The 24455-nt window shown below is 37.3% G+C and overlaps 2 protein-coding genes across 4 annotated transcripts in view; one reads left to right on the forward strand and one right to left on the reverse strand.

The window, feature by feature from the left end:
• LOC116293877 (ras-specific guanine nucleotide-releasing factor 1) overlaps positions 1 to 9266 on the forward strand; it is a 71532-nt gene extending 62266 nt beyond the window's left edge. The window contains exons 17-27 of the mRNA XM_089037962.1: positions 785 to 1978; positions 2453 to 2547; positions 3065 to 3177; positions 3440 to 3494; positions 4243 to 4346; positions 5080 to 5164; positions 5475 to 5672; positions 5851 to 5930; positions 6586 to 6703; positions 7093 to 7161; positions 7620 to 9266. Coding sequence (XP_088894088.1) covers positions 785 to 1978; positions 2453 to 2547; positions 3065 to 3177; positions 3440 to 3494; positions 4243 to 4346; positions 5080 to 5164; positions 5475 to 5672; positions 5851 to 5930; positions 6586 to 6703; positions 7093 to 7161; positions 7620 to 7748 — 2240 coding nt within the window. The 3' untranslated portion in view covers positions 7749 to 9266. The remainder of the gene's footprint in view (positions 1 to 784; positions 1979 to 2452; positions 2548 to 3064; positions 3178 to 3439; positions 3495 to 4242; positions 4347 to 5079; positions 5165 to 5474; positions 5673 to 5850; positions 5931 to 6585; positions 6704 to 7092; positions 7162 to 7619) is intronic.
• A 147-nt stretch (positions 9267 to 9413) lies between these two features.
• Positions 9414 to 24045, reverse strand: LOC116293898 (asparagine--tRNA ligase, cytoplasmic). Of its 3 annotated transcripts, none has more exons than XM_031701405.2 (24): positions 23882 to 24045; positions 22471 to 22670; positions 22249 to 22340; positions 21591 to 21659; positions 21270 to 21362; positions 20965 to 21054; positions 20371 to 20449; positions 19945 to 20015; positions 19359 to 19445; positions 18676 to 18762; positions 18176 to 18232; positions 17959 to 17999; positions 17412 to 17448; positions 16816 to 16893; positions 16131 to 16252; positions 15638 to 15707; positions 15072 to 15137; positions 14123 to 14151; positions 13749 to 13833; positions 12491 to 12538; positions 11522 to 11605; positions 11269 to 11331; positions 10752 to 10820; positions 9414 to 10283 (listed from the first exon to the last, which is right to left on the reverse strand). In XM_031701405.2, exons 2-24 carry the CDS (start codon positions 22652 to 22654, stop codon positions 10152 to 10154), a joined length of 1833 nt encoding a protein of 610 aa, XP_031557265.2. In that variant the 5' UTR covers positions 22655 to 22670; positions 23882 to 24045; the 3' UTR covers positions 9414 to 10151. The 3 variants fall into 3 exon arrangements, with proteins under 3 accessions (XP_031557265.2, XP_031557258.2, XP_031557271.2); XM_031701398.2 differs by having other exon boundaries at positions 21270 to 21365; XM_031701411.2 differs by lacking the exon at positions 22471 to 22670 and having other exon boundaries at positions 21270 to 21365.
• Between the last annotated feature and the right edge of the window lie 410 nt (positions 24046 to 24455).

Raw genomic sequence — 24455 nt, forward strand, 5'->3', positions numbered from 1 at the left:
GAGCACTGTCTCATGCACGCTACAAAGCGATATACCTTTTAGAGCGGCATCCAGCATGTGAAGATCTTGATAACACTTTTCTTAGCTTTTTTTAGCTCTTCTTTTTTAAAAATTTTTTTAAGAAAATGCCAATTTTGATAATTGTTCCTTTTTTTAGTCTCGTTCTAAATGATATACTAGTCTAGCGTCGAGTAATTGTTCTTAATTTACGATTCCCTGCTTTGTTTTCAAAAAAGAGAGAGTTATCTTCTCCTGAAATAGAGCTTTTAAGCTGTAACGTATTTTCGGATCCAGCTGCTTTAAAAAAAGGCGCTTTAATAAAGCGAAAATTGTTCTAATTTCTTTAACCTTTATCAGGAACGATTTTAACTTCTTTCTTTTTCAAACCAGATATATCTTTGTTTGGAGATTAAAATGTTGAATTTACACTGCAATTGTGATTTTAAGTTGGCATAAAAAGGCGGGAAATTGATCGCGCACGCGTCTGGCAGCTGACATATACCAAAGATTCTGATTGGATGATTTAAAAAATGTTGATTGATTGCGGGAAATTGATCGCACGCGTCTGTGTAGCTGACACATATCAATGATTAAGATTGGATGATTTATAACAAAAATATTTATTGGTTCAGTTAAAAGACGGGAAATCAGTAGCTGACATTTATAAAATACTCGCGTCTGCAGCTGACAAGTATCAAAAACTCCGATCTGCTGATTTTTAACACAAATGCTGATTGGTTAATTACTTGTTTACATTTAAAAAAATATTTTGTATGTCTTGCAGGAGGTCGTAATCGTGAAAAGAAGACATCACCCCAAGAAATATCTATCACCGTGTCAGGAGCCAAGATGGCGAATCCTAACTGTAATTCAACTCATTTGAACTCCAACGTTGAAGAACCTCAGAAATCTCCTTCACGTCTCATGCCAAATGCTTACCACTCTTATCGGCGACATTCCTCTCCATCTGCCTTAGGAGACAGCGCAGCGTTCGAGTTTCCCGCCACCGCTGGCGACGTACAAAGCCCGACTGAGGAAGTACCCGAAAAACAAACAAGAAATCAAAGCTCACCTTTTCTTACGTGTGGGAATATTCGATCGCGCGCGCAGAGTACAAGTTCTGACTTGACTCAACGTGCGATGTCTGTTTCGCGGTGTCCCGATGAGACATACAGTCTGTCTTCATCGTCTACGGATGAGGAAGATGACCCAAGGTTTGAGCTTCAGTCTCCACCAAAGCTTCGCACTCGGCACCGAGCATGTTCGTCAGGACAAATTCTCGTCACGTCGCCGACTGTGGACGAAGATTCGGAATCAGAGATTGGACCAGATCCATTTAGTCCGTTAGCCACCCTTAATGCTCCACCTAACACACCTCTAACGGTATCCTCGTCATCGCATTGTATTCGCCAGTTTGGTTCTGACCAGGAAAGCCCTATCGAGAAGGCCAGGAAGAAGGTACTTAGTGTAATGGGAATAGGCCAAGAAACAGAAATTGGATCGCCGAAGAACACTAAATCTAACAGCCGCCCCCAGAGTCCCGATGTATGCGAATCTCCGGGAGTTCCTCCCTTAGTTAGTGAGGAAGACGTCAATCTAAGTCCGGAATTGCTTCGGGCAAACCTCGGCAACCGTCGGCCCAGCTCGCCCTCACGATTTGCTAAATTCGTTAAGGAAGCCGAGGAACGCCTTTCTGGAATTACCTCGCCGCGTCGACCAAGTTCCCCAGGTTTGCAAACCATGGATCGCCGACCGAGTGTTTCAATGTCTCCTTTAAATTCCCCGCGCTCGCCTCGTTCTCCTTTGTCTCCTTCGACCAACAGCGTCAATGCTGGAGTAGTTGTGACCTCGTCGAAGCCCTCGAGGAGGAGGTCAAGTATTTCACAAGCTGCGGCCGCCTTCGCTGCAGCTACCGCGGGTGCTTCTCCTTCTCCTAGTTATTGCGCAAGTTCTCCTACTATACAACGATTTCGATTCGGTAAGTACCTGACATTATATTAATGTCTGTCTGTCTGTCTGTCGGTCTGTCTGTCTGTCTGTCGATGTTTATGTCTGCATGTCTCTCTGTCAGTCGGCCTGTCGACCTATCTTATTTCCTATCTATTGATGTTTCTGTCTGTCTGCTTATCTTGTCTGTCAGTCTGTCTGTCACAGACTGCCCAATTGGACATTGTTTGTTTATTCGTCATTTAAATGGGATGTTTGTATTTACGTACCTGTTCTACATACGTGGATCTGGGTCGGAAACGAAAAGGAGAGGAGGGATTGGTGATGAGGAAGTGAGACAAAGCTTCTTCCTTTCCTCTCCCCTGGCCGTAGTCCTTTACTCGTCTTTTTACCTAGTTCTTCCCATAGCTCTTTTCGCTTCTAGTAAACACTGTGTCGTTCGACCATGTTCAATACTGTAAGTTGTTACGTCACTAACCATTGTACTGACTGTGATTGATTCCAGGGTTGACTGTACGTCACATCCTGTCACATGACACGCATCTGGCTACGATGAGAGTCCTTACAGTATTACGTCACTGGGTCACCAAACACCCCGAGGTAAGATTTCTAAGGAAATAATTGGTCATACATCTGATAGAAACCATCTTATAGGTGTCATAAAACAAACAAGTGGACTAATAATCATTCTGCGTTCCGATCGGCTAACCTATACGTGCCCATCCCATAATAAAGCTTGGGCTGCCTGTGGGAATGAATTCTTTCTCATGTAAAACGATTGTATCTGTCCTTCCATCTAACATGGCTGCCGTCACGTGGTGGTGCAAAACCTCTATAGCTGTTTCAGTTGGAATTGGATTTGTTGGAGTCTACTGAAGCTGATTGCCCTCAAAGAAGAATTTTAAACATATTAATTATTGGACTGAGATTTTATCAACGTAGGTCCTTCTCGACCCCCTCCCCTCCCCCCTCAAAAACTTTTTTGTACCCCGTGTATTAGATTAGTAGGAATGGAATTTCGAACAGCATACAGTAGTGGAAAAAAAATTTTCACCGACATCAGGTGTTGTTATTGACTATATATGCATGATAATCATGATAATGTTTCGTTTTCTAGGATTTTGATTCTGACACCAAGCTACGAGAGCAGCTTATTTCGTTTATGGATGAGATTCTACACCATGGAGGCTCTTCGAATCTTGAACAAAAGTTCGCTGCAGCAATCATCAGGTACCACGTGGATATGTGTCACGTGACTCTTCCCCAGGTCAACTGTCAATAAACCACGTGATAAACCAACAATCAATTAACCACGGGATGGAGCTTGGGCCAGTGACCAACAAATCACGTGACCAGCGCAGCTGCTGAACGTCACGTGATCCCCAACATTCCATTGTTTCTTTCACACGACAATTCTTTTTTTGAATCAACTGATCTTAAATTTTATCATTTCAAGTTGGTCTCGTTCCTAATATTTATCCTTTTCTCGTAGAACACTTGAAAGGAAACACGAAAATTCCAACTTCGAAAATCTTCTTCTTAAGCAGGTATGCGATGAATGATTTTGTATTAAAAACAACCCCTGAAACAACCTCTGGGCTTATCTAAGTCAGGACATGATTAACTCACAGATCAAACTGAAATTTAGAGTGTTGGTCCACGACTGATTTAAATACCTTCCGCATAAATTATCTACCACTCATCGCAAGAAATCGGTCAAGAGCACACCTTGTGCTTTGTAACCCTCCCGACCCACCCTCATAATCCGTGTTCGGTGATGACACGTTCTTCTTCAACGTCGGGTTCTTTTGCACTTATTCTTCGGTAAACTACGTTCTCTTAGGGGAAGCATATAGGAGGACGTAATATATATAAACATTGCTATTGTTTTATCAATGTGCCAACTATTTTAACAATAGGTTTTGTCACTTCGGATTGGCCAATAGATTTATGGTTGGCAAAAAAAAAAAAAAATTGGAATAACAAAAAATGATAATAAAATAATAATGATAATAATAAATAATGATAATAATAAATAATTTAAAATAATGATAATAATACTAACAATAATAAAAAGATTTATGGTTGGCAATTTAAATAACAATCATCCAAAACAAATTTCGCTATCGCACGCCTGTCTGTACAAATCTGCAAGCAGGATGGCGACAAAAGCACCCGACTGACATGATACTTCACGTCGTGTTAACTTACGAGCCGCGTTTGTCCCCATATCCAATTATCATTACAATGAAGTAGAGAGGATATAATATCGTTTTTGTTTCTTCTTATTTATAGCCGGCTCAAGTCGATCCCAACAGCTTCGATAAGATCTCCGCTACCCAGCTTGCTGAACAGCTCACTCACATCGAACATCAACTTTTCTCTAGAATACCAGCCCAGTAAGTCTTACTTGTACCTTAACTATGGACCCTTTTTGTTCGAAATGTTTGAGAATTGACCTCTTTACCTTCAATGTAATGTTTACCCATTTGAGACCACGTGTTTCCGGCTCTTGAGAATAAGCAACCGTTAAACAAAGAAATGGTACTCTAGGGAATGGCATGTGGTCTGACCCCTTTAACCCAAGCTAAAGGGGTCTATAAATTGGATTCTTAGTTCAGTTGAGCTACATTTATATTTATGTATATTTTTTCACTTTTTATTTTTTTTCACTATTAAAAAAATTAGTATGCTCAAGGCGGTAAAATGCACGCATGCGTACTCACTTTCCTCTGGTGTCAATAGACCTTTTCACTGATACGGCGGCCATCTTGAATTCTATTGTTATAAAGACATGGGATGCAAAGGAGCAAATACTGGAAAATTCATAGACTGCACAGCTGTCAGGATGTCTTTTAATATAACATTACGGTTTTCAATGAGAAGCACATCTAAAAAGCAATCGAATTTGCTGGTAGCTGAAACAATATGTAAAACACCAAGATTACAAATCATTTGAAAACATAACCCCGCCACTCTATGCTTTATAAATTTCTACGTGTTTGACCTCTCGACATCCCATAATTCAAGATGGCCGCCGTATCAGTAAAAATATCTATACTATGTAGAGATTCTGTACGAAAAGAAACCGGCTCAAATTTACTATTTTTTTCTTTGATTTCCTTTATCTAGTGAATTTCTTAATTTAGCATGGATGAAAACGAACAAGAATACTCTTGCGCCGAACATCTTAAGAGTCAGTCAGCGGTTTAACGAGGTAGGATACAAGAATTTAAAGGATTGAAGGACTGGGGCGAGCTACATTCCAAAATATCTGTACTTACAGACTATTATTACAGACTCCTCTACTCAGGGTTAATCTTATTTTAGTGTATATCCACAAATATTAACAGTATACAGCTATTTCAAAAAGGTTGAATACTGCATACTGAATAGTGCATTCCAAGACAAAAATATATTTCACACAAAATCGAAATCGAGGCAAAACCTGAGCAACCTTGATCTTTTTTTATATTTGTTCGCATAGTTTATTTTTTTCTATTTTTTTATTTTTAATTTATTTTCAGGCCAGTGCTTTAGTTGCTTCGGAAATTCTGAAGCGCCAAACGCCGTCAGCGCGCGCAACGGTCATCGAGAAATGGGCCAACGTGGCGGAAACATGTAGAGACTTGCACAACTTCAACTCTGTATTAGAAATCACTTCAGCCTTCCTAAGCAGCTCTGTGTTTCGACTTAAAAAGACTTGGGAAAAGGTCTCTAAACAGGTACTTAACAGTGACTGGCTATGTTATACGTCATATTCATATCTCTGGGAGATAGGGGGGACATTGGTACTCAAACTTGAAAACGAGTGTAATTGGTCTTGAGCAAAAAAATTCATTAAATCCTTAATTCGTTTTGACTAACTTCTTTGAAATACGATATGTGCTTTCGTTCTCGTAGGCTCGTTCGCAAATCGATAAACTTCAAAAAATTGTCAGCGCTGAGGGACGTTTCAAGAACTTGCGGGATGCACTGAGATGGTGAGTTGTGCTCAGAAACATGCTAGTCTTATACAGGAATTTGGGTTGCCTGTGGATTGCCTGTGCGTCACATGAATGCGAAACCATGAGATTTAAATGATTTTTGGATCTTCTCCCTTGACAATGTATTGGTAAAGACCCCTTTAAAAAATTCCACGATGCCTTATTTTTCGCGTTTGACGTCAAATATATTCTTTTGGGAAAAACATTAATGAAAATTCAAAATAATAAATGAGCTTAAAGAGCGAAAAATAGAGCATTGTGGGAGTTATTAAAGAAGCCTATAAATCAGTTGAATATCTCATTGCCAGCATTCGAAGACTGGCAAACACTGCCCGTCATGTGATATCGAGCAGACGGCCTTCTATTGCTTCTTTTTAATTAGCTAAATGAATCTCATAAATCTTAATGCCAGCCTACAATGACACTTTCCGCGATGCTCCTTATATAGTCATACACGCACATTTCTACAGAAATCTTGCAATAGATCAGACCCTTTTAGCTTCGTTGTTTGTTGTGCACATTTCAGACCATGTGACGCCACTCTTGGGAGTTGATTTTTTTCATGTGTAAATATTTCAATATCAAAGCTATAGGTTTATGCTATGTCCATATTTATATTTGATATTGATTACGTAATGTTTGCCCTTATCAGTGCTGACCCTCCCTGTGTACCATATCTTGGATTCTACCTTACGGATCTGGCCTTCATTGAGGACGGGACGCCGGACTGTACGGAGGAAGGACTGATAAACTTCTCGAAAATGCGAATGGTACGTTAAGCTGTGCACGTCCTGTTTATATTATTGAAATTGGCTCCAAAGGGAGGTCTCATTTACCCATTTAACACCTACATTCCAATGCTTTCCAATGTTTTTACCGACACTGAGGACATAAGCAAATTCCAGTTATTTTATATTTTCAAGATCCTCTTCATAATCCATGTTTTTTTTTTCCTTCCCTTTCTCCCTTCCTTCTCATTTTTCTTCTCATTTTTCTTCTCTCCTCATCCTTCTGCATCAAACCTCCCTCCCTTTCTATTTCCTTTTTTTCCTTTTTCATTATTATCAGCATCAACATCATCACCATCATCATCATCACAATCTTCATCATCAATAATGATGATTATGTTATCCTGAAGGATTTTATTGTGTATTTTTAGATTGCGCAAGTAATCCAAGAGATTCGCCATTATCAGCAGACGACGTACTCGATAGAATGTGATGCAAAGGTATAATACGTTTGGCCTTATTGGATCCCTTATCCCTCTATTGTTGAGCGCAAAATCACTGATTCATCGGAACTAGGCAATCAATAGACCTCTTTGGCTGGGGGTAATGTTTTCCCATTTCAGACCACGTGTCATTTCTTTGAGAATAAGATTCTTTGTTTGAGCTGTATCCATATTCATGTGTCTTCTCATGTGCAACCGAGCGCAAACCTTAAACAAAGAAATAATGCTCTAGGGAATGACATGTGGTCTGAAATGAGAAAACATTACGTCAGAGCCGAAGAGGTCTATTTTGGGAACATTTCGCCCAAAAGCATGATGCGTGAATACACGGGAAAAATTTGAGAAAGATCTATAAACAACCCACAATCCAGCCAATCGGCATCACCAAGCTACGAAATCACGAAATCACAAACCAAAGCACCCACCTCTAACGAAAAAAACTCTTCATTTTGTAGGTCATCCATTACTTGATGGCGAAAGACCTTTTGATGGATGAGGACACATTATACAAAACATCGCTTCTTCTCGAACCAAGAAAAAGGAGTTCGTCCAAGACAAAACAACCGATTGAGACTGCTATTTGATCCTGAAGAAGTGGGGGAGGTCCCACCTCCAGCAAGTTGATACTATCATCTTTTCCTCGGATGGTTTTAATAGCTGAAATTAAGCCATTCGCCTTATTGGATAATGATGCGCTCGATTGACAGACATTCAATTGGTCTTTCCATGTACTAAGTACACTAGCTATTGGATATCAATTAAAGCGTTTGATTGATCTCAAGGGTTTCCCCATGACATCGATAGGTTTCATTGGAAGGCATTTAAAGGCTGTTTCCATGGTGACATCAAGGTTACATGCTATTGGATATGGATGCTTTTGATTGACATTCACATAAAGGGTTTTCCATGACAATGACCGACTTGATTGGTCTGTTTCCATGGTGACATCAAGGTTACATGCTATTGGATATGGATGCCTTTGATTGACATTCACATAAAGGGTTTTTCATTGGGCTGTTTCCATGGTGACATAAAGGCTACACGCTATTGGATATCGATAAGCTTGATTGACAGCCAGTTAAAGGGTATTATGATGTTGGTACATTTTCCTGGAGTTACCATATCAAACCATGGCTTTAATGGATTTCATGAAAACATCTTTTATCGAGAGACCTTGTGATTTTTTGGAACTAGAATACGAACACCATTTAAGTTGTTTTCCTGTAGTCTTGTTTTTCTAGTTCAAACCCGGTTTGGTGGCATATCATTTCGGAGGAACTTGCTTTGATCATACGTCTATTCTCGTTTTTCCGCCGGTTAAAAACCGGTTTAATTAGTGGGATTTCCGAGGAGGAACTTACATTGTTCATCATATGTCTACATGATATATCAAGTCGTCTCGATCTGCGGTTCTACTTGTTTTTCCGGTTCAAAACCGGTTGCGTGTGGTGGAAAGAACTTGCATATGACGAACATCATATTCTTGATTTTCCAGTTCAAACCAGTATAAGGACTTTGAAGCATTGTCTGACGACCGTCCAATCTACAAAACAAGTGGTCTCTCCAGAACATATAACATATGCAATTCTTTATTTTCCGATTCCAAACCGGTCAGTGGAGATTTTACGAGTGTTCCTTCGTCAAGTTTATTTTGTACGCAGAAGAATAGATGGAGATAAATATTGCAGTATTGTAGAAAATTGTACGAAGCCGATTGGGGGAAAATATCGAAGGAAAATATCGAAGGAAGGAAAAAGCTTAATTTGTCCAATTAGCATAAAAATGACCTCGAGATTGAAGAGTTTTTCCAAACAAAAAAGAAAGCGCAGAAAAGCGAAAAGGCAAAATTATTAACTTGTAAATCGTAAAAAGGTTCTTTAGGTATGCCATAAACTGAAAATGCTTTTGAAAAAATATATTTACCGATAGTATTTATTTTAACTAGAACTTGATATTTATTGATATATTGATAAATTTTGCCATGCAAATTTAAGCTAATATTTGCGCTAGAAATTTATAACAAAGCTAAATGTAGAAATTATTTGTTGTAAAGAATATTGTTCATCTTCGCACAGATTGAAATAAAACAAATGCTGAGTAAAGATAGTTGTTCAATCGTATAGATAGTTCACTTGTTCGCGCGCGCGTTTTGGCGCGAATTCCCGCTAAAACCACAGAAACCCCATCAACATAAGTCTACAACATTCCACAGCTAAATAGAGTACTTAAAATCGACATTGGGAATCGAGTTAACATTTATCTATACGTTTTATTTCATGAGCCTTCAAATAATATTCAAAACACTGATTTCTTTTCATACACTTGAACTATAGTTCCAACTATTATTTCTGGGGAATTATATTAGTATTCAATAAAACATCTAGTTCTTTGGCTTTGCCTCGGAAAACAGAGAGTCTCTGTGAGAGAAAAAGGTATATTTTTCTCGAGGCCAGGTATTTAATGCTCATTGTGTGTTATAAAGGAAATGATATGTGGACTGAACTTGTAACGTCTATTGCTAACGTCAAATAAATAATCGCAATACTAAGATAACCGAAGATCCCCTTTCAAAATTATTTTGAATGCGAGAATAATAGGAAAATACAGAATAAATGGCCCAAATTCCACTTGAGAAAAAGTTTTGTATTTTTCTGTTTACTTTCAGAATAATTTTGAGGGCATTCTACGCCTCAGAGGAGATTGTATGGCTGTGAAAATTCGTATCGTATACCGTCATACCGTGTCGTGCAATGACCAAGTATTTTGATTGGCTTAGAAGACATTTCGCGGGCTCTGATTGGTTTAGCCCCTATCGTCAGTCCCGTGCAACTTGATTTCTCACAGCCATACTAAAAAATTCTACAAAAAAATGTATATCAAACAAAACAACAGAAATGCATTTGTAAAATGAAAGTTTTAAATTCGGTTCTATTCTAAAATTGCAAAAAGTTCGATCAGCTCATTTTTGATTTTAGGAAAAAACTGCTTCAAGGTTTGCAGCGTCCAACGAATCGTGGATAGAAGCAAACATCCCGGATGTGATGCCTGTTGAGGAGCCACGTCAGGAAACGTTCTAGACCCAGGCCGTATCCCCCATGAGGACAGGTGCCATATTTACGCTGGGAAAAAAAGCAGTATGGTTGTTTAGAAGCAAGTCACCTTTTCGGCCGCCTAGCCATCACGTGGTATAAATGGTGTCCTATTGTGTTACGGTCGCCAAGAAGTTCGGACATCGTTCTCGGATTTCGATACGAATTTACTGACTTTTAAACAAATTCTTTACTCGGTTTGTTTAGTTAGTTTCACTAATTACAAGAAAATATCATTTTTCTAACTTGGTTGAAGCTTTTCTTACTGCTGTTTAGAGAGATAACTAAAGAAATCGATCTTAATTTTCTATTTTTTAACGTCAGTACATTTGTACGGGAATCCGAGAACAAGGTCCGACGTTTTGGTGACCGTATCAGAATTCAACACCATTTATACCATGATGGCTAGCGCCGAAAAGGTGAATTTAAAACATTATTTTGCTTTCGCTCTTAAAGAATAGCAATAGTTTTGATTTAAAGAGAAGCTAAGCGACATACCTGGTCAGAGAACCAGTAATAAGGAGAGGGGTCAATACCCTCACGCTTGTAGCCTTCCATTAGCTCATCCTGTAAGAGGAAATTAATGATAAATATCAGTGAGGCAAAGCTAAGGACTTCTCAACCGAAGTCAACTTTTTTAGAATTTACTCAGCATTGGCCTCATTTCAGCGTCAAAAAAAACACACAAAAAAACAGCCAGCTGGTCTGAGAGAAAATGTTAGCTAATCAGAATCGAGAAAATTTGCCAAAACTGAAGTGTCACTTTTCCGCTTGAAATTATAGATTTCTAGGCCTCTAATTGACAAACATACGTTGCTGATAAGAGGTTGATAACAGTAACACAAGACTAATGAGTTTTATGCTTTTATTGCAATGGTGGACAGGTAAAAAAAATTATTTTCGCAGGTTTTATAACACCTCAGTTTTGCAGTGACGTCATTTCTACGTCACTATTTCGGATCAGCTGGAGATACTTTCAATCTACTCAAAACATAGAATACTCAGTATTATTTACGTAGTCCCATATCCTCATTGAGCCGCCAATGATTTCTCCTACACCAGGCATGAGCAGATCAACCTGGACATTATGAGAAAGAAAGTAACAAAATTTAGACAATAATTTTCCATATATAAAGGAAAAAACGAGATGGAACTTTCTGATTTGTCGTAGTTCACTGAACTAGCTTGTTAATCTGCAAAGCAATGTTGCATCGAGTTTCATGGACCGGACGTCATCTTGGTTCGATGACGTCATGCATGATGCTTACCGATTCAGTAAGTCTCCTGTCTTCAGGACATCGCTGCATGTAGAAAGACTTGATTTCAACTGGGAAGCGGCACAAAAAAATTGGCTGCAAGAAAGAAAATGTGTTACTATGACAACAGCATCCATAAATGACATCACTGGTCTGTTTTTCAAAAGGATATCAAACCGGTGCGGACGTGCCGTGACGTGGCCGTGAGGGTGTGCCTAATTGATTCAGCATTAATTTTTTTGTTAGCTGATTGGCTTAAAGGATATGGTCAGTTTCGTAATATGTCCGTGCCATGTACGATGATCTTAAGCAAAGGCGAGGGCAAATAAACATATCTCTTTATTTAAGTGTCTAGTCGCTCTAGCGCTTTCGCACTAATTGAGGACACTTTTCGTTCACACGCACTACCACTACATTTAATATTCTATGCACACAACGCTCACCTCACATGTCGATTTTTACGGAGGGAGGATACCAGAGAACCCGTAGAAAACTTTCGTAGCATAGGAGAGCACCGAACACCTCCGTCAAACAAATTCAATACTGTGCTCCAATCAGTAAGTCGAACGGCTTTGGAGGCCACATTGGTGAAAAACGACTAGTAGCGATGACGCCACCCATGCTACCCATTGCATGGCACGACATGGCATGCCCGTTTCAGTTATGCAAAGAGTGCTTCAAAGTGGGAATGGAATGGAAGCATGCGTTTGTAAAGAGAGATTTGAAAGTGAAAACGTAGTGGGAAAAGAAGAGAAAGCTGGCAGAGTCATACACCTAATCGGCTAACGTGTTGCTATGTACGTTACCACCCAATTCAAACCTTCTGGGAATAGGAGCGTTTGCTCTACGAATTCAACTCTGAAACCAAAATATAACGAACAATGAAACTTAGTCCCATGTGGTTTGAATTGGGTGGAAACGTTTATAGCAACACGTTAGCCGATTAGGTCTATTAGTAGCCAATCAGTATTCAGTTCCTACCTCGTTAATCTGGTCTGTCATTTTACGTTCGGGCATCTCTGGAATGTCCTGTGAAAACAGTAAACATAAGATAAGACGATCCATACCAACAGCAAGACACGCAGACAGAGACAGAGAGGCCGACATACAAGCAGACAGGCAAAAAGATAGACAGTTATTTCCACTTTGAGAATAGACCCTTTTCGAGTTCCAAATTACCGCTGTGTTCCTTGATTACAGACTCATTTACTCAGGCTTAGCCTCGAATCAGTGTCTAATTACTCGCAAATGCCAACGGTAAAGTAAATAATGCACAACTTCAACAATACGAACACTTTGAAACTTGACGGACCTTGACTGGAACACGTGAATATTCTTCATAAAATCGAGGCTAAGCCATGAGTAAATGAGTCTGTAATCAAGAAACACAGCGGTAATTTGGAACTTCGAAAAGGCTCTATTACGCGACCTTGACAACTAGAGTGCAAACAACATAACCGTGAAACTTTAGTAATACTAAATAGCACAATTTCATGCAATTCCATTGTTTTCTATTGTTTAATTAGCACTATTTTGTACTATTTAGTAATTAGTGTTTCACGGATTAATTGTTTGCACTCTAGCTATAGAACTTATAAAATTGACATCAAACGTGGAATGACGACTTCCGGGTTCAAAACGAGAAGCACCTTTTTAGAGATTTTTCTTGCCCTTTTTTTATAAATGATTTTTTTGTCCAAAGTTCTAATTATTTTTAATTTTATTTTTAGCTATTTAAATCATTGAGAACATTGTTTCGCTTGAGCAGTTGAACCCGGAAATACGTCACAACGTTTTAAAATTCAATATCTTAAAATCAGACTTGATTGCGAGGCTTTAGTCGTATGGTACTTCATGTACTGTACAAACACGTGGATTACCAAATATATTTATTGGTAGGAATAAAATAATGTTCCATATACGACGTTTCTACCTTTCGGCGATAAAAAGGAAATTTTGGTAGAAAGGCTAGTCAGTTTACATCCTCGGGGACCCAGGACTAGAATTTTACCCTGGGTTCCCGAGGATGGTCAGTTCACTACTCAACAGTGTTATAATCGAATCTACAACACTATACCTACTGATCCTTTGGAGGTTTTTAAAATGCATTTTGTGCTAGAATTATCTCGAGCGTGGCCTTTAGGCTGAAGCCAAAAAAAAAAACAAGACCTCTTGATGTCCTAATCGCGGCGTAATCATGAGCCTGGCTAAGAAAGCAAGGCATTTATGTTTCACGCACCTCTCCAAATTCATAATACGTGCCATCTTCTTTCTTGATGTCATGTTCTTTCAGATATACTATTGCATCAGCATAATTCATTCGCCTGTAAGAGAACAACATTTCCATTGACAAGTGCGTCTATCTTACATTATTGATGTACTAGTTGTCAAGAATAGACCTCTTTACCTCGGGCGTATTGCTTTGCTCATTTCAGACCACGTCTCATTCTCTTGAGAATAAGATTCTTTGTTTAAGTTGTATCGATATTTATGTGTCTTCTTATGTGAAACCAATAAACAAAGAAACGATACTCAAGGTAATGACACGTGGTCTGAAATAGGAGAATATCGTATCAAGACGAATAAGGTTTATTTAGTCAACTAGTTACCCACCTAAAAGGTCTTTTGGGAGGCTTGAAGTCCTGAAGAAAAGATTAAGGTAACATCAATGATATTTTTATTTATTTTCGTCATCAAACTAGGGGATTTAAGGCCAAACAAAAAGAAAAGTTCGTTTGCTGTTGCGCGATTAACCCTAATTTTCTTGCCTATTTTTGCCAACCCTAATATTTTTTTCATTCCCAAATGAACCACAGGGTTCCCAAAAAGCTCATTTCCACTCTTGTATCAGTAAAACAAATCCGACTTACCGACCCCAATTATTTTTCTCATGCAACAGGAAACACACTTTTTTTTTTGTTTGCATTAGGCAGGTAGCAGTGTTAGGTTTCGCTATGGGAGGAAAGCCAGAGAACCCAGAGAAAAACCCTTGCATCGAGGGAGAGACCTAACAAACTCTACCCAAATGTGATGCCTAGTCTAGAAAAATTTGCGCACTCTCAGATCTACAACCATGGAGTATCTAGAAGACCAAAGATCTCGTCTGGTGACATATGGTGACAGATCTTTTTACGTTGCTGGCCCTAAACTGTGGAATGACCTCCCACTTCAAATTAGGAAAAGTTCTTCGATCCAATTATTTAAAAATGAACTGAAAACTCATTTGTTCAAGAACTTTGTCTCCTCTGGTTCAAAGTGAACATCAATGAACTATGACATTTCATTAATATTGTAACATACGTCTGGTATTTATTTTATTTCTTATTGTGAAGCGCCATGAATTTTGATATGTGCGCTATATAAGTTCCATTATTATTATTATTATTATTATTATTAGTCAAGGAATCAAATCCAAGACCCGAGACGCGATTAACGCTTTATGAGTACCGGAAAAACGGCGAGGAGAGAATCCAGGATAAAGTACAGTCTTAAATGATTTGCACTATACACTAGTGCTAAACAATGGTACGCTATTTAAAAATGAAGAGGTCTTGTTACTTACAGGGTTCAGCTCGTGTAGAAGATGTGCAAAGGGTGATTTCAACACTCTGTCAACAACATCACAGACCTGAAAGCATCAAAAAATTTTTTTAGGGCAACAGCAAGAAAAACAGAAGCAACAACGACAGTAGAAAGCAAAACAGAAGCAGCAACAACAGCACAAACAACAACAGCACAAACAACAACAGCAACAACAACAGCAGCAACAACAACAGCACAAACAACAACAGCAGCAACAACAGCAGCAGCAACAACAACAGCAACAACAGCACAACCAACCACAACAACAGCAACAACAACAGCAGCAACAACAACAACAACAGCAACAACAGCACAAACAACCACAACAACAACAGCACAAACAACCAAAACAAAAACAGCAACAACAACAATAACAAAAACAACAACAGCAGCAGCAACAATATTAACAGAAGCAACGACAGCACAAACAAAAACAACAGCAGCAAAAACAGCAGCAACAACAGCAGCACAAACAACAGCAACTGCAATGCAAGTCACACCACCTTCTCAAAGGATTCCTTGATCTAGGGCTGAATCTAGACTCACCAGATCCTCCAGTCTGTTCAACAGATCATCAAAGCTTATAAAAGGACACTCTGCCTCTACATGGGTATACCTATAATGGAGAAAAACATCAAACAATAATAAAATAAATAAAAGAGTATTTATATAGCGCATCCTGAGAGCCTCGATTCGCTTTACAGTAAAGATAATTAAAAATAAAATTAATATCTAAAAATTTGTACTAATACTGAGAAATATATGCACACACACACATAATACGCACATGAAACATGTACATACATGTACATGCACATACACAATCTAAATACATTTTTAATATCATTTAATTTTCAAACTTGTTTCTTTGTTCGCACATCTATGTGAATTCACAAAAAACATTGGTGATGACCAGAATGCTTGAAAGCCTAGTTCTAAATATTTTTATTACAAAAAATGCAGACGTAACTAAATTTAATCTAAGTCAAAGAAGAAGAAAAAAAGACCAAAAAAATAAAAAAAGCTGAACCATACTTACTCTGACAGATGTCTTCTGGTTCTTGACTGTTCTGCTCTGTAAGATTCAGCAATACAGAACACATCACCTAAGGCTGGTATGGCAGTCTCCAAGTACAACTGGGATGACTGAGTTAAGAATGCCTGTGAAATACAATTTTTTTTTTGAAACATTGTGTTAAACAGTAATGGAATGTTTCAAAGATAGGGCGGCCATCTTGCCAGGAGGCAAAACAACTATTTTAGTTGTGTTTTTCTTTTGTTTATGGGTAAATGTGATCAATGTGCTTCCTTAATTTATCTTTATTTCTATTCTCTTGTGGTGAGCTGTTAGTATCAATCGACATCATTACTGTGGTAAAGGTTTATTTGCCCCCTGGACAACCCATCGTTGAGGTAGTCCATTAACACGTCTTTGTCTTTTTCATTTCATGTGGGAATCAGTGCTTCTCATTGGCTGAATTCGTTTCACTACTTCAATGTTTCAACACAAACGAAATTAGTCAACAAATTTCCTTGTGTCTGTTAAGCCAATCATAAGTGATCATTCAAATGGTCTGTCATGACAATTACCTCTGAAAACATTAGGAGCTATAGACAGCTATAAAATTTTGTTAACGGAGTACATTAAAAATATTGAAACGTGTGTGACCTTATTGTTCAAAATATATAATTTTAACCAAGAAAAGAAGAAAGTCCACACTTACATCTTCACCAAAGTAGTCAAATTTGAACAGTGTAGATCCTCCTTCTACTTGTGTCTGTACCATGCATGGAGGGGTCATCTACAATCAAATATTTAATAGATTAATAATAGTTTTAAATTTTTGATAATTAATGATGAAAATCACCATAGAAATCAGTCACCCATGAGAAGTCTGTATGTCGGATTTGGCACAACGACATTTACGTATGCAATTGAAGTTGAACATTTGCATGTGAAGGACCGGGAGTTAGTACAAGTTGATTCGTAAAACTCTCTGGGGTGAAAAGAATAAACGCAAGTTTGTACTGTGACATGTAGCGAAGTACAGCTGTTCAGTTGGCATTTGCAACATGTAAATCGGATATAGAATTGTTCTTATTTGCATTCAGTTTTACGACATGAATTTTCTCAATCAATCTCAAAACTTTTCGTAGAACATGAAAATGTAACATTTTGATTTTGAAAAGCAAAATACAATATTTAAACACAATCTACATTGGGCTCTACAATGGAGCAAACTTTACAAGGAGCATGCCAAAGCAAAACAAAAAAATTCTATAAAATTCTATGTACGGCTGTACATTAAAATTCACACACCTCAACATAGCCTTGATGGAAATAATGCTCTCGGAAGCTGAAACAGAAAAAATAAAAAAATAAAAAATTAGTTGTAATTTAATAACATCTTAAACATTTTAATTTTATTCCAAAATCTCCAACACAACAGTCTGATGCTCAACCAACTGAGCCAACTTGATAAATATAAATATTGTTGCCTACTCAGCAGCTCACGCAGAACCGTTGCCGAGCACCTTATTGTCCAATGAGAAGAGAGAAAATAAAATTGAAAATAAAACTTGTAACAATAGACCCGTTTCGAATTCCAAATTACCACTGTGTTTCTTGATTACAGACTCAATTGCACAGGGTTAGCCTCGAGTTTGTGCAGAATATTCACGTTTTCCAGTCAAGGTCCGTCGAGTTTCAAAGTGTTCGTATTGTTGAAGTTGTGCATTCCTTACTTTACCGTTGGTATTTGTGAATATTTAAACGCTGATACAAGGTTAACCCTGTGCAAATGAGTCTGTAATCAAGGAACACAGCGGTAATTTGGAATTCGAAACTGGTCTATTCATGATATTACCATTGAGTGATGACAGAGCGCATTCGTAGGATGCGAGACAACTGCAAAGAAAAACATTTATGTTCAGCAAATGTATATTCAGCCAGCAATAGATGGGATGAAAGAGGGGAACAATGAGAAATGGGAATGGAATAGTTACTGTGCAAATGTAAATTTAGCAACAGATGGATACTAGGATGAGAGAATGGAAAATGAGAAATGAGACAGGAATACTTACAGTGTCACCTCTGATCATAATGTGTCTATTGTCAAGCTGAGTGTCAATGGCTGATTCCTGAAACAAGAAAGATGACAAAGTAAATCAGAACACTACCAAATTGGGCCACTGACCCGAGTTCGAGCCCACCATGCTCAGTTTTGTATGTGAGTAGAGTTGCTTGTTGGTTAGCTCTCCTATATGCTACGAGGGTTTTTCTCCGGGTTCTCCGGTTTTCCTCCCTCCGCAAAAATCAATTCCTAAATTCCAATTCGATCTTGGGCTTTCATAGCATGGATCTGAGGGTTCCATTCCTGATTGTCCCAATCTGTGATTAAAGCCAAAACTGGTAGATTCTATTCTGACATTATTCATTCAGGGAAACTCTGAATAGAACTCTTTACCTTGGGTTTAAATGTTTTCTCATTACAGAATAGTCTTGGGAAAAATAATCCTCTTCCCTCCCATAAATAAGTAATGGTCACTAGATGCTGTGGCAAGAGTAAGAGACTGAAACTGACCTCATTAACCAGGTTATCGACACCACCAGGAGGCGACGCACCAACTAGTTCCCAGTAATCCACAGCCATTTCATGGCCGCCAGGGGCCTGGTAAAATATTAAGTTTTACTATGAATTTTTTAAAGACTTTGATATTAAGATGAGGCGATTATATTTGGATTAAAAACAGATATAAACAAGTACACAGTATCAAGAACATCTACACACATTGACATGGTTCTTAATCAATGTACTGTATTTTATGTCCAGCTGACATGTTAGTTGACTGAATGGGCTGAGTGTTACTTGTTGACACTTGGCTGAATCACTTCATTAAAAACTCTTTCAATTCAATTCAATTCAATTCATTTTATTCACACACTTTAAATAGAAATGAATATAACAAATCATAATCGTTTATATTTACAAGTTATTCTAGATTTTATAAAAAGATAAATAAATAAATATTAATTAATATAAACAGTTACTACAGTGAGTGTGCAGTGATGGTTTAAGTAGTATAAACTTTCGAGAAAACCATCACTTTCTTGTATTGAGAAAAGATTTTCAATTCAAGAAAAACTGGCCAGTGATAGGCCAACAGTCTAATTGTATATATATTAACACATGTTAGCTGTCATAAAATACACAATAACCCACAGCATGATTTAATCAGAGAACAAGCTCAATGATAAGATACTTACAGTCTTCCCCTCAGGAAGTTCTTTTACCACTCCAAACAGACAGACAGTAGCCTCAGTAGCCAGGATAAGGGCTTCATAGGTATTGCACTAGAGGTGAGAGGAACGTTGAAATGACTTCTTTATTCAATTTTATTATATAGTTAGGATAGTACACACACACTGATTGGTAAAAAATTTTGCTTTATTAGTGAACGGAGCAAGTGCTGACACCATCCGCACACGTGAAGTGCTGCTAGATCCTGCGACCATCTTTCTTTTTGCATTTAAAAATTCAATACCGAAATAAAATAGTAGCTATATAATAAAATGAATAAAATAGCTTTTTCTTTGCTCCATTCAGTACTAAAGCACTTAGAAGAACTGTAAGCACTCAATAAGTAAGAAGCACTCACCTATGGCTCATGTTTCTCCTTACACTTCTTTCGTGCTTACATCACTTCCTGCGCGCTTTATTACTGAACAGAGCACGGAAAAAGCCAAAAACCATAACAATAATTCATTAACATAGTCTACTGTCAGTAAACCTAATGCTGGAAACAATGATTAACTGTTCCCCTTATTTACCAGTTATCTTATGTGTGCTTACCAAAGTGTCATTCAGGACACATTGAAGAAAACCAGTTCCATCTCGAAGAACAATGAACATTAAGTTCTTTCCTGAAATTCAAAAACATATCTGCATGTTATTTAGGGATGCAAGCCAACATACTGCGTCTTACCATTAATCAACGAGGCCGCCACACCTCAAGGATGATTGCCTTGCATATTATCAAGGAGATGCTGGCACATAGGACAACATGATAATGGCTGCTTAGTAGTTGCCCATGATGATCAGCCAAATCAGTTATAGCTCAGTTATACCTTAGTTCTGGATCGATGTTATTGGTCAGAATGATCCGCAAGGCAAAGGTTTGAGCAGACATCAGTCCCAATTCTGGACAGACGTTGTAAGCACTGATAAACCTTGAAGAGAAATGCCTAAAACATAAATTCTGGACTTTGTAGATCTCACCTTGTCTTCTCAGCCTATGAACCCATCCATAGATTTTCACCCTCTGCTCCCGCTGACTGAAGGTGTCTCTGATTTTGATCTGGCACAAAGAAAAAACAGAAATCATGTATCTAAAACCTGTTGACCAGCCCTGAACTTGTTTCAGGATTGGCTTGTCAGTGAACACCTAATCAATGGTACATGTAGTAGTACGGAATATGACCCACAATTGGTGCTGGTAGTGTTTTGGCCAACAACATATTAACCAATAACTAACTGACAACCTTTTGGCCATGCATCGGCCCATAGAGAGACTAAAAAAGCCCCCAAAAAGCCTTCACAGTGTTGGTCAATCATTAGCCAACAGCTGATCAATGACCATTTTCCATATTCTGCAAACTCAGTAGTTACAAGCTGCACACTGAAATTTGGTTTTTCGCTACCGTCAATCAAAAATAATCAGTCATTACTTCTTATGTTCTTGAATGGCAGCAGTCAAAAACCAAAACCAATTTTACAACAAGCCATTGAAATGTCTGAGTTCGCAGAACATTGATAACCTCAGTAAAGTACATGATTATCGGCTTGTTTATAATATTGTTTTTTTGCGCTTACCTTTTTTGCAGCAGGTAAACTTTCATCTTCTTTAATTGTAACTTTCTTTGCTTCCTCTAGGTTCTTTTCCCTCTGCTCTGATTTTTCTGCCTAGATAATCCATCAAGTTCAAGTTCTTTATTTTACACACACATATAAATATTAAAGGAGATAACAATACAGGTCAATGAGGTTATATTTACAAAAAATATTAGTAGTTGTATAATATTATAAATATAAGATAAAACAAAATAAAACAATTCAAAAATGAAAATTAACTATTGTATGGCAGTTGTTCAGCAGCGTAACACATGTATTTTCTTTACCTCTTTCTTCTCTCTTTCTTGCGATTTCCTCTTTTCTGCAGCAAAGATCTTTGTTACTTTCTTCAACTGAGCTTTGGCTAATTTCTCAAATCTCTGCTGTAAACATATTAAACAAGCATTTAACATACAATGTAATGATTTAGGGATTGTGAGGATGTTAAAAATTAAGAGAGAAAAAACATTTAATATAGTACAAATGTAAAATGTAAAATTTTTTGCTCGTATCGTTTTGATGAAAGGAAGGAAATTCAAGGAAATAAAAATCTGAGTCCCTATCAGTAAAGGTAGGTACAGTATAAAAAACTTAATTCCAGTACTCACTTCTCCATCTTCTTTGCCGTCCACCATTATGCTTGGCTGAGGTTCCTTGCCATCAGCTTGGTGCAATGCCTACGAACGTCAAAATGAATGTAAAACATTAAGAGAACATAGAAGAAAATTGGAGAATCAAAATTGGCTCATCTATTTTTTTTAAGTCGGCATAATATATACAGGCAGAGTCTCACTACATTCCAATAATGTGTCTTTATCGGTTGGTTTTTCATTTTTAAATTAATATGTGTCTTTAGCCTAATGCTTTATATACAGTATTTCAAGCTTTCAGACAAAGCATCCATCTTCAGGAAATGAATTGTACAAAGTGATACACATGTAATCAAAAAAAGGAAGTAAAAACTTAAGAATAACATTTCTCCTCTCCCTAGCTCTCCTATGAATTATGACCAATACCAATTAGGCTGAGGCAAGTGTTTATCTTGCTTCTAAAGTGTTCTACAGTCCCCAGAGTCTTTTTATCAAAGAACAGAGATATAAGCAGCTGTTTTATATTGCTTTTATAAAATATAATTTTTTAAGTAAAAATATTTTCAAAATGTTTTTGAATGATTTTACACTAGCATGTCTATGAACTCTGATGTAAAATGGTAGCCAACCAATCAGCATGTATGTTATATCTCAAATATTTTATAACACTACCTACATGCATAACAGTTTTGAATGGCTTCTGAAAAGACCCATCTCCAGTCTCATCACTTCCTTCCTTTTCAGACGTGTACATCACTGGACCATTTGCTATTGATTAAAAAAAACACAAATTAAAAATATTTTAATTTGAGTAGAAAGTGAACGTACAGACTAAAAGGAATCTTTAATTCCTGTAGGAAAAACTTGATACCCTAGGGAGTTATAGGAATAAACTAACCTAATCCTTCTACTGAACATCTCATTCTAGCAGCCTGTATAAGTGAGATCTGTAGGGGAATTCGGGGAATAACTTTTTTGGTTTCAATCGATAATGTTTGATTTCTGAACTGCAAGGCAAGAGCTCGCAATGAACTTGGTGACAAGACTGTTCTCAGCTGCCGTACTCCTAACCTGTACATCATTATATAGAGTGAGTTCCTAAGAGAGATACAGGGGAATAGGGTTACCAGACAATATCATGAATAATATATGATTATAGCATGACTTAAACACAAGTTTTGTCCTTTCAAAATTTTATGGTGTTTTGGGCTTCCTGTGGAAGAGATATACACCTTTTGCCGTTCATTAACAGAAAATGTACATTCATTTGTGCCAATAGTTGTATCAATAACGTGTAATGTACTTTCATCAACACCACAAGTAACATCATTAGCGCAGATCAACTTTCAATAACGACAATTGAATATGCGTGTACATTCATAGGCATCAATGGACAATCAATAGCGCGTTCATACATTCATATGCGCGGAATGTATTTTCTTGTGCGCGAAATTCAACTTCAATAACACCAAATGACAGACAATTGCATTTATGGACAATCATTTACCCAAAAGTGAAAATTCATTAGCGCTATTAGCATAATCATTGACAATCTATAACGCACTTGGACAATCATGAGGGTCAATGTTATTTTCTATAGCGTGGTTCGACAAACATTTGCGTGATTCGAATAAACAATAAGAGAAATAAAACAATATGGGTGCAAACAGAAACTAATATAAATGTAAATATTACCATTATATTTTTTTATTCAAATATTAAAACAACCTCTGGGCTGATCTAAGTCAGGGCATGGGTACAAAGTTTAGCACCTGTTTTCTAAGAAAACGGAACAACTAAACTCCGAGAAATCGAGAATATGGATTCATATTATCGTAAACAAGCTAACTAGTTACTAAAAAGTGAGGTTTTTTTTCCAGCCACAACTCAGGTCTCTTAAATTTGCATAACAAAGAAAGTGAAAGTTGTTTTTACCGAAAGGGAGGACAATTATTAAACACGGTTTTGAAAATTAATAATTTTCTCTTTCCAAGAAAAATAAGGAATCTCAAGCCATGAAAATGGAATTAAAGGAATAAAATTATCTTTATCTTAAAATAGTACAGGATTTTCATTGTTTAAATGAATTTGAGAATTGTTTAATCAAAAGGTGTTTCGCGGAAGATGTCTTTATACAAAATTGGTTCACAAAGGCTGAATACTTCTTGAAGACAGAATAATACTGAATACAAATTTTAAAGCAAGAAAAATGAAAAATCAAATGCCACGTGCAGAGATCAATTCTTTCATTTTGGGAGTGGGTATTTATTTCCTGTAAAATCTATGAACAAAAAGTTAAGAAATCTTACCTTGGAGGCTCATATCTGCAGTTTGGGATGCGAGATCTCCGTCAGCCATTATTTTTCAAGGTATTTATGAAGGATTGTAGCTCTGATTACGCTTTCTAACCAAGTTTTTTTGGAGGAATATTTGATCGAAACAACAAAATACCGGCTACTATTGCATCAGGCAAGACCTCCAATGCGCATGACTATTCCACAGGGAACCCAGAAAACAATCATTTACAAATCATAAAATAAACAAGAAAATAAATATATAAGATATTTGTATCAAAAACGAAATTATCCAGGTTTGATAACTATTTTCACAAAACGAAAAAAGTTAAATAATAAAATAAGTTAAGTATATAAGTATATAAATAAGTATTTCAACTGCAATATTTTACTTCGATAAAGTCCGATTGTAAAACTACTTTTATTATCATTATGTGGGCTAGAACAGACTTGTATAAGCGCTATATAAGCCATATATTATTATTTATTTTTATTATTTACCTGAGGAGAGAGATTTTTGATATTCTAGAGGGGAGGGGAGGGGATCTTTTAGACAGGTTGCCTTACCCTCCCCTCCCCTCCCCTCTTA

Source organism: Actinia tenebrosa, unplaced genomic scaffold, assembly GCF_029948245.1.
Source record: "Actinia tenebrosa isolate PJP-AT-01 unplaced genomic scaffold, QUT_ActTen_1.0 PGA_scaffold5__44_contigs__length_20552954, whole genome shotgun sequence".
Classification (NCBI taxonomy): Eukaryota; Metazoa; Cnidaria; class Anthozoa; order Actiniaria; family Actiniidae; genus Actinia; species Actinia tenebrosa.

Bases quoted from the DNA above. Each gene is read 5' to 3' on its own strand.
- LOC116293898 (XM_031701398.2), bottom strand. From the start codon at position 22,654: ATGATGTACAGGTTAGGAGTACGGCAGCTGAGAACAGTCTTGTCACCA. The intron at 15,138-15,637 runs GTGAGTCTAGAT...TGATGCTTTCAG, and splicing joins TGAACAGACTGGAGGATCTG to GTCTGTGATGTTGTTGACAG. The intron at 11,606-12,490 runs GTAGGAACTGAA...TCTTTCTTGCAG, and splicing joins TGACAGACCAGATTAACGAG to CCAATTTTTTTGTGCCGCTT.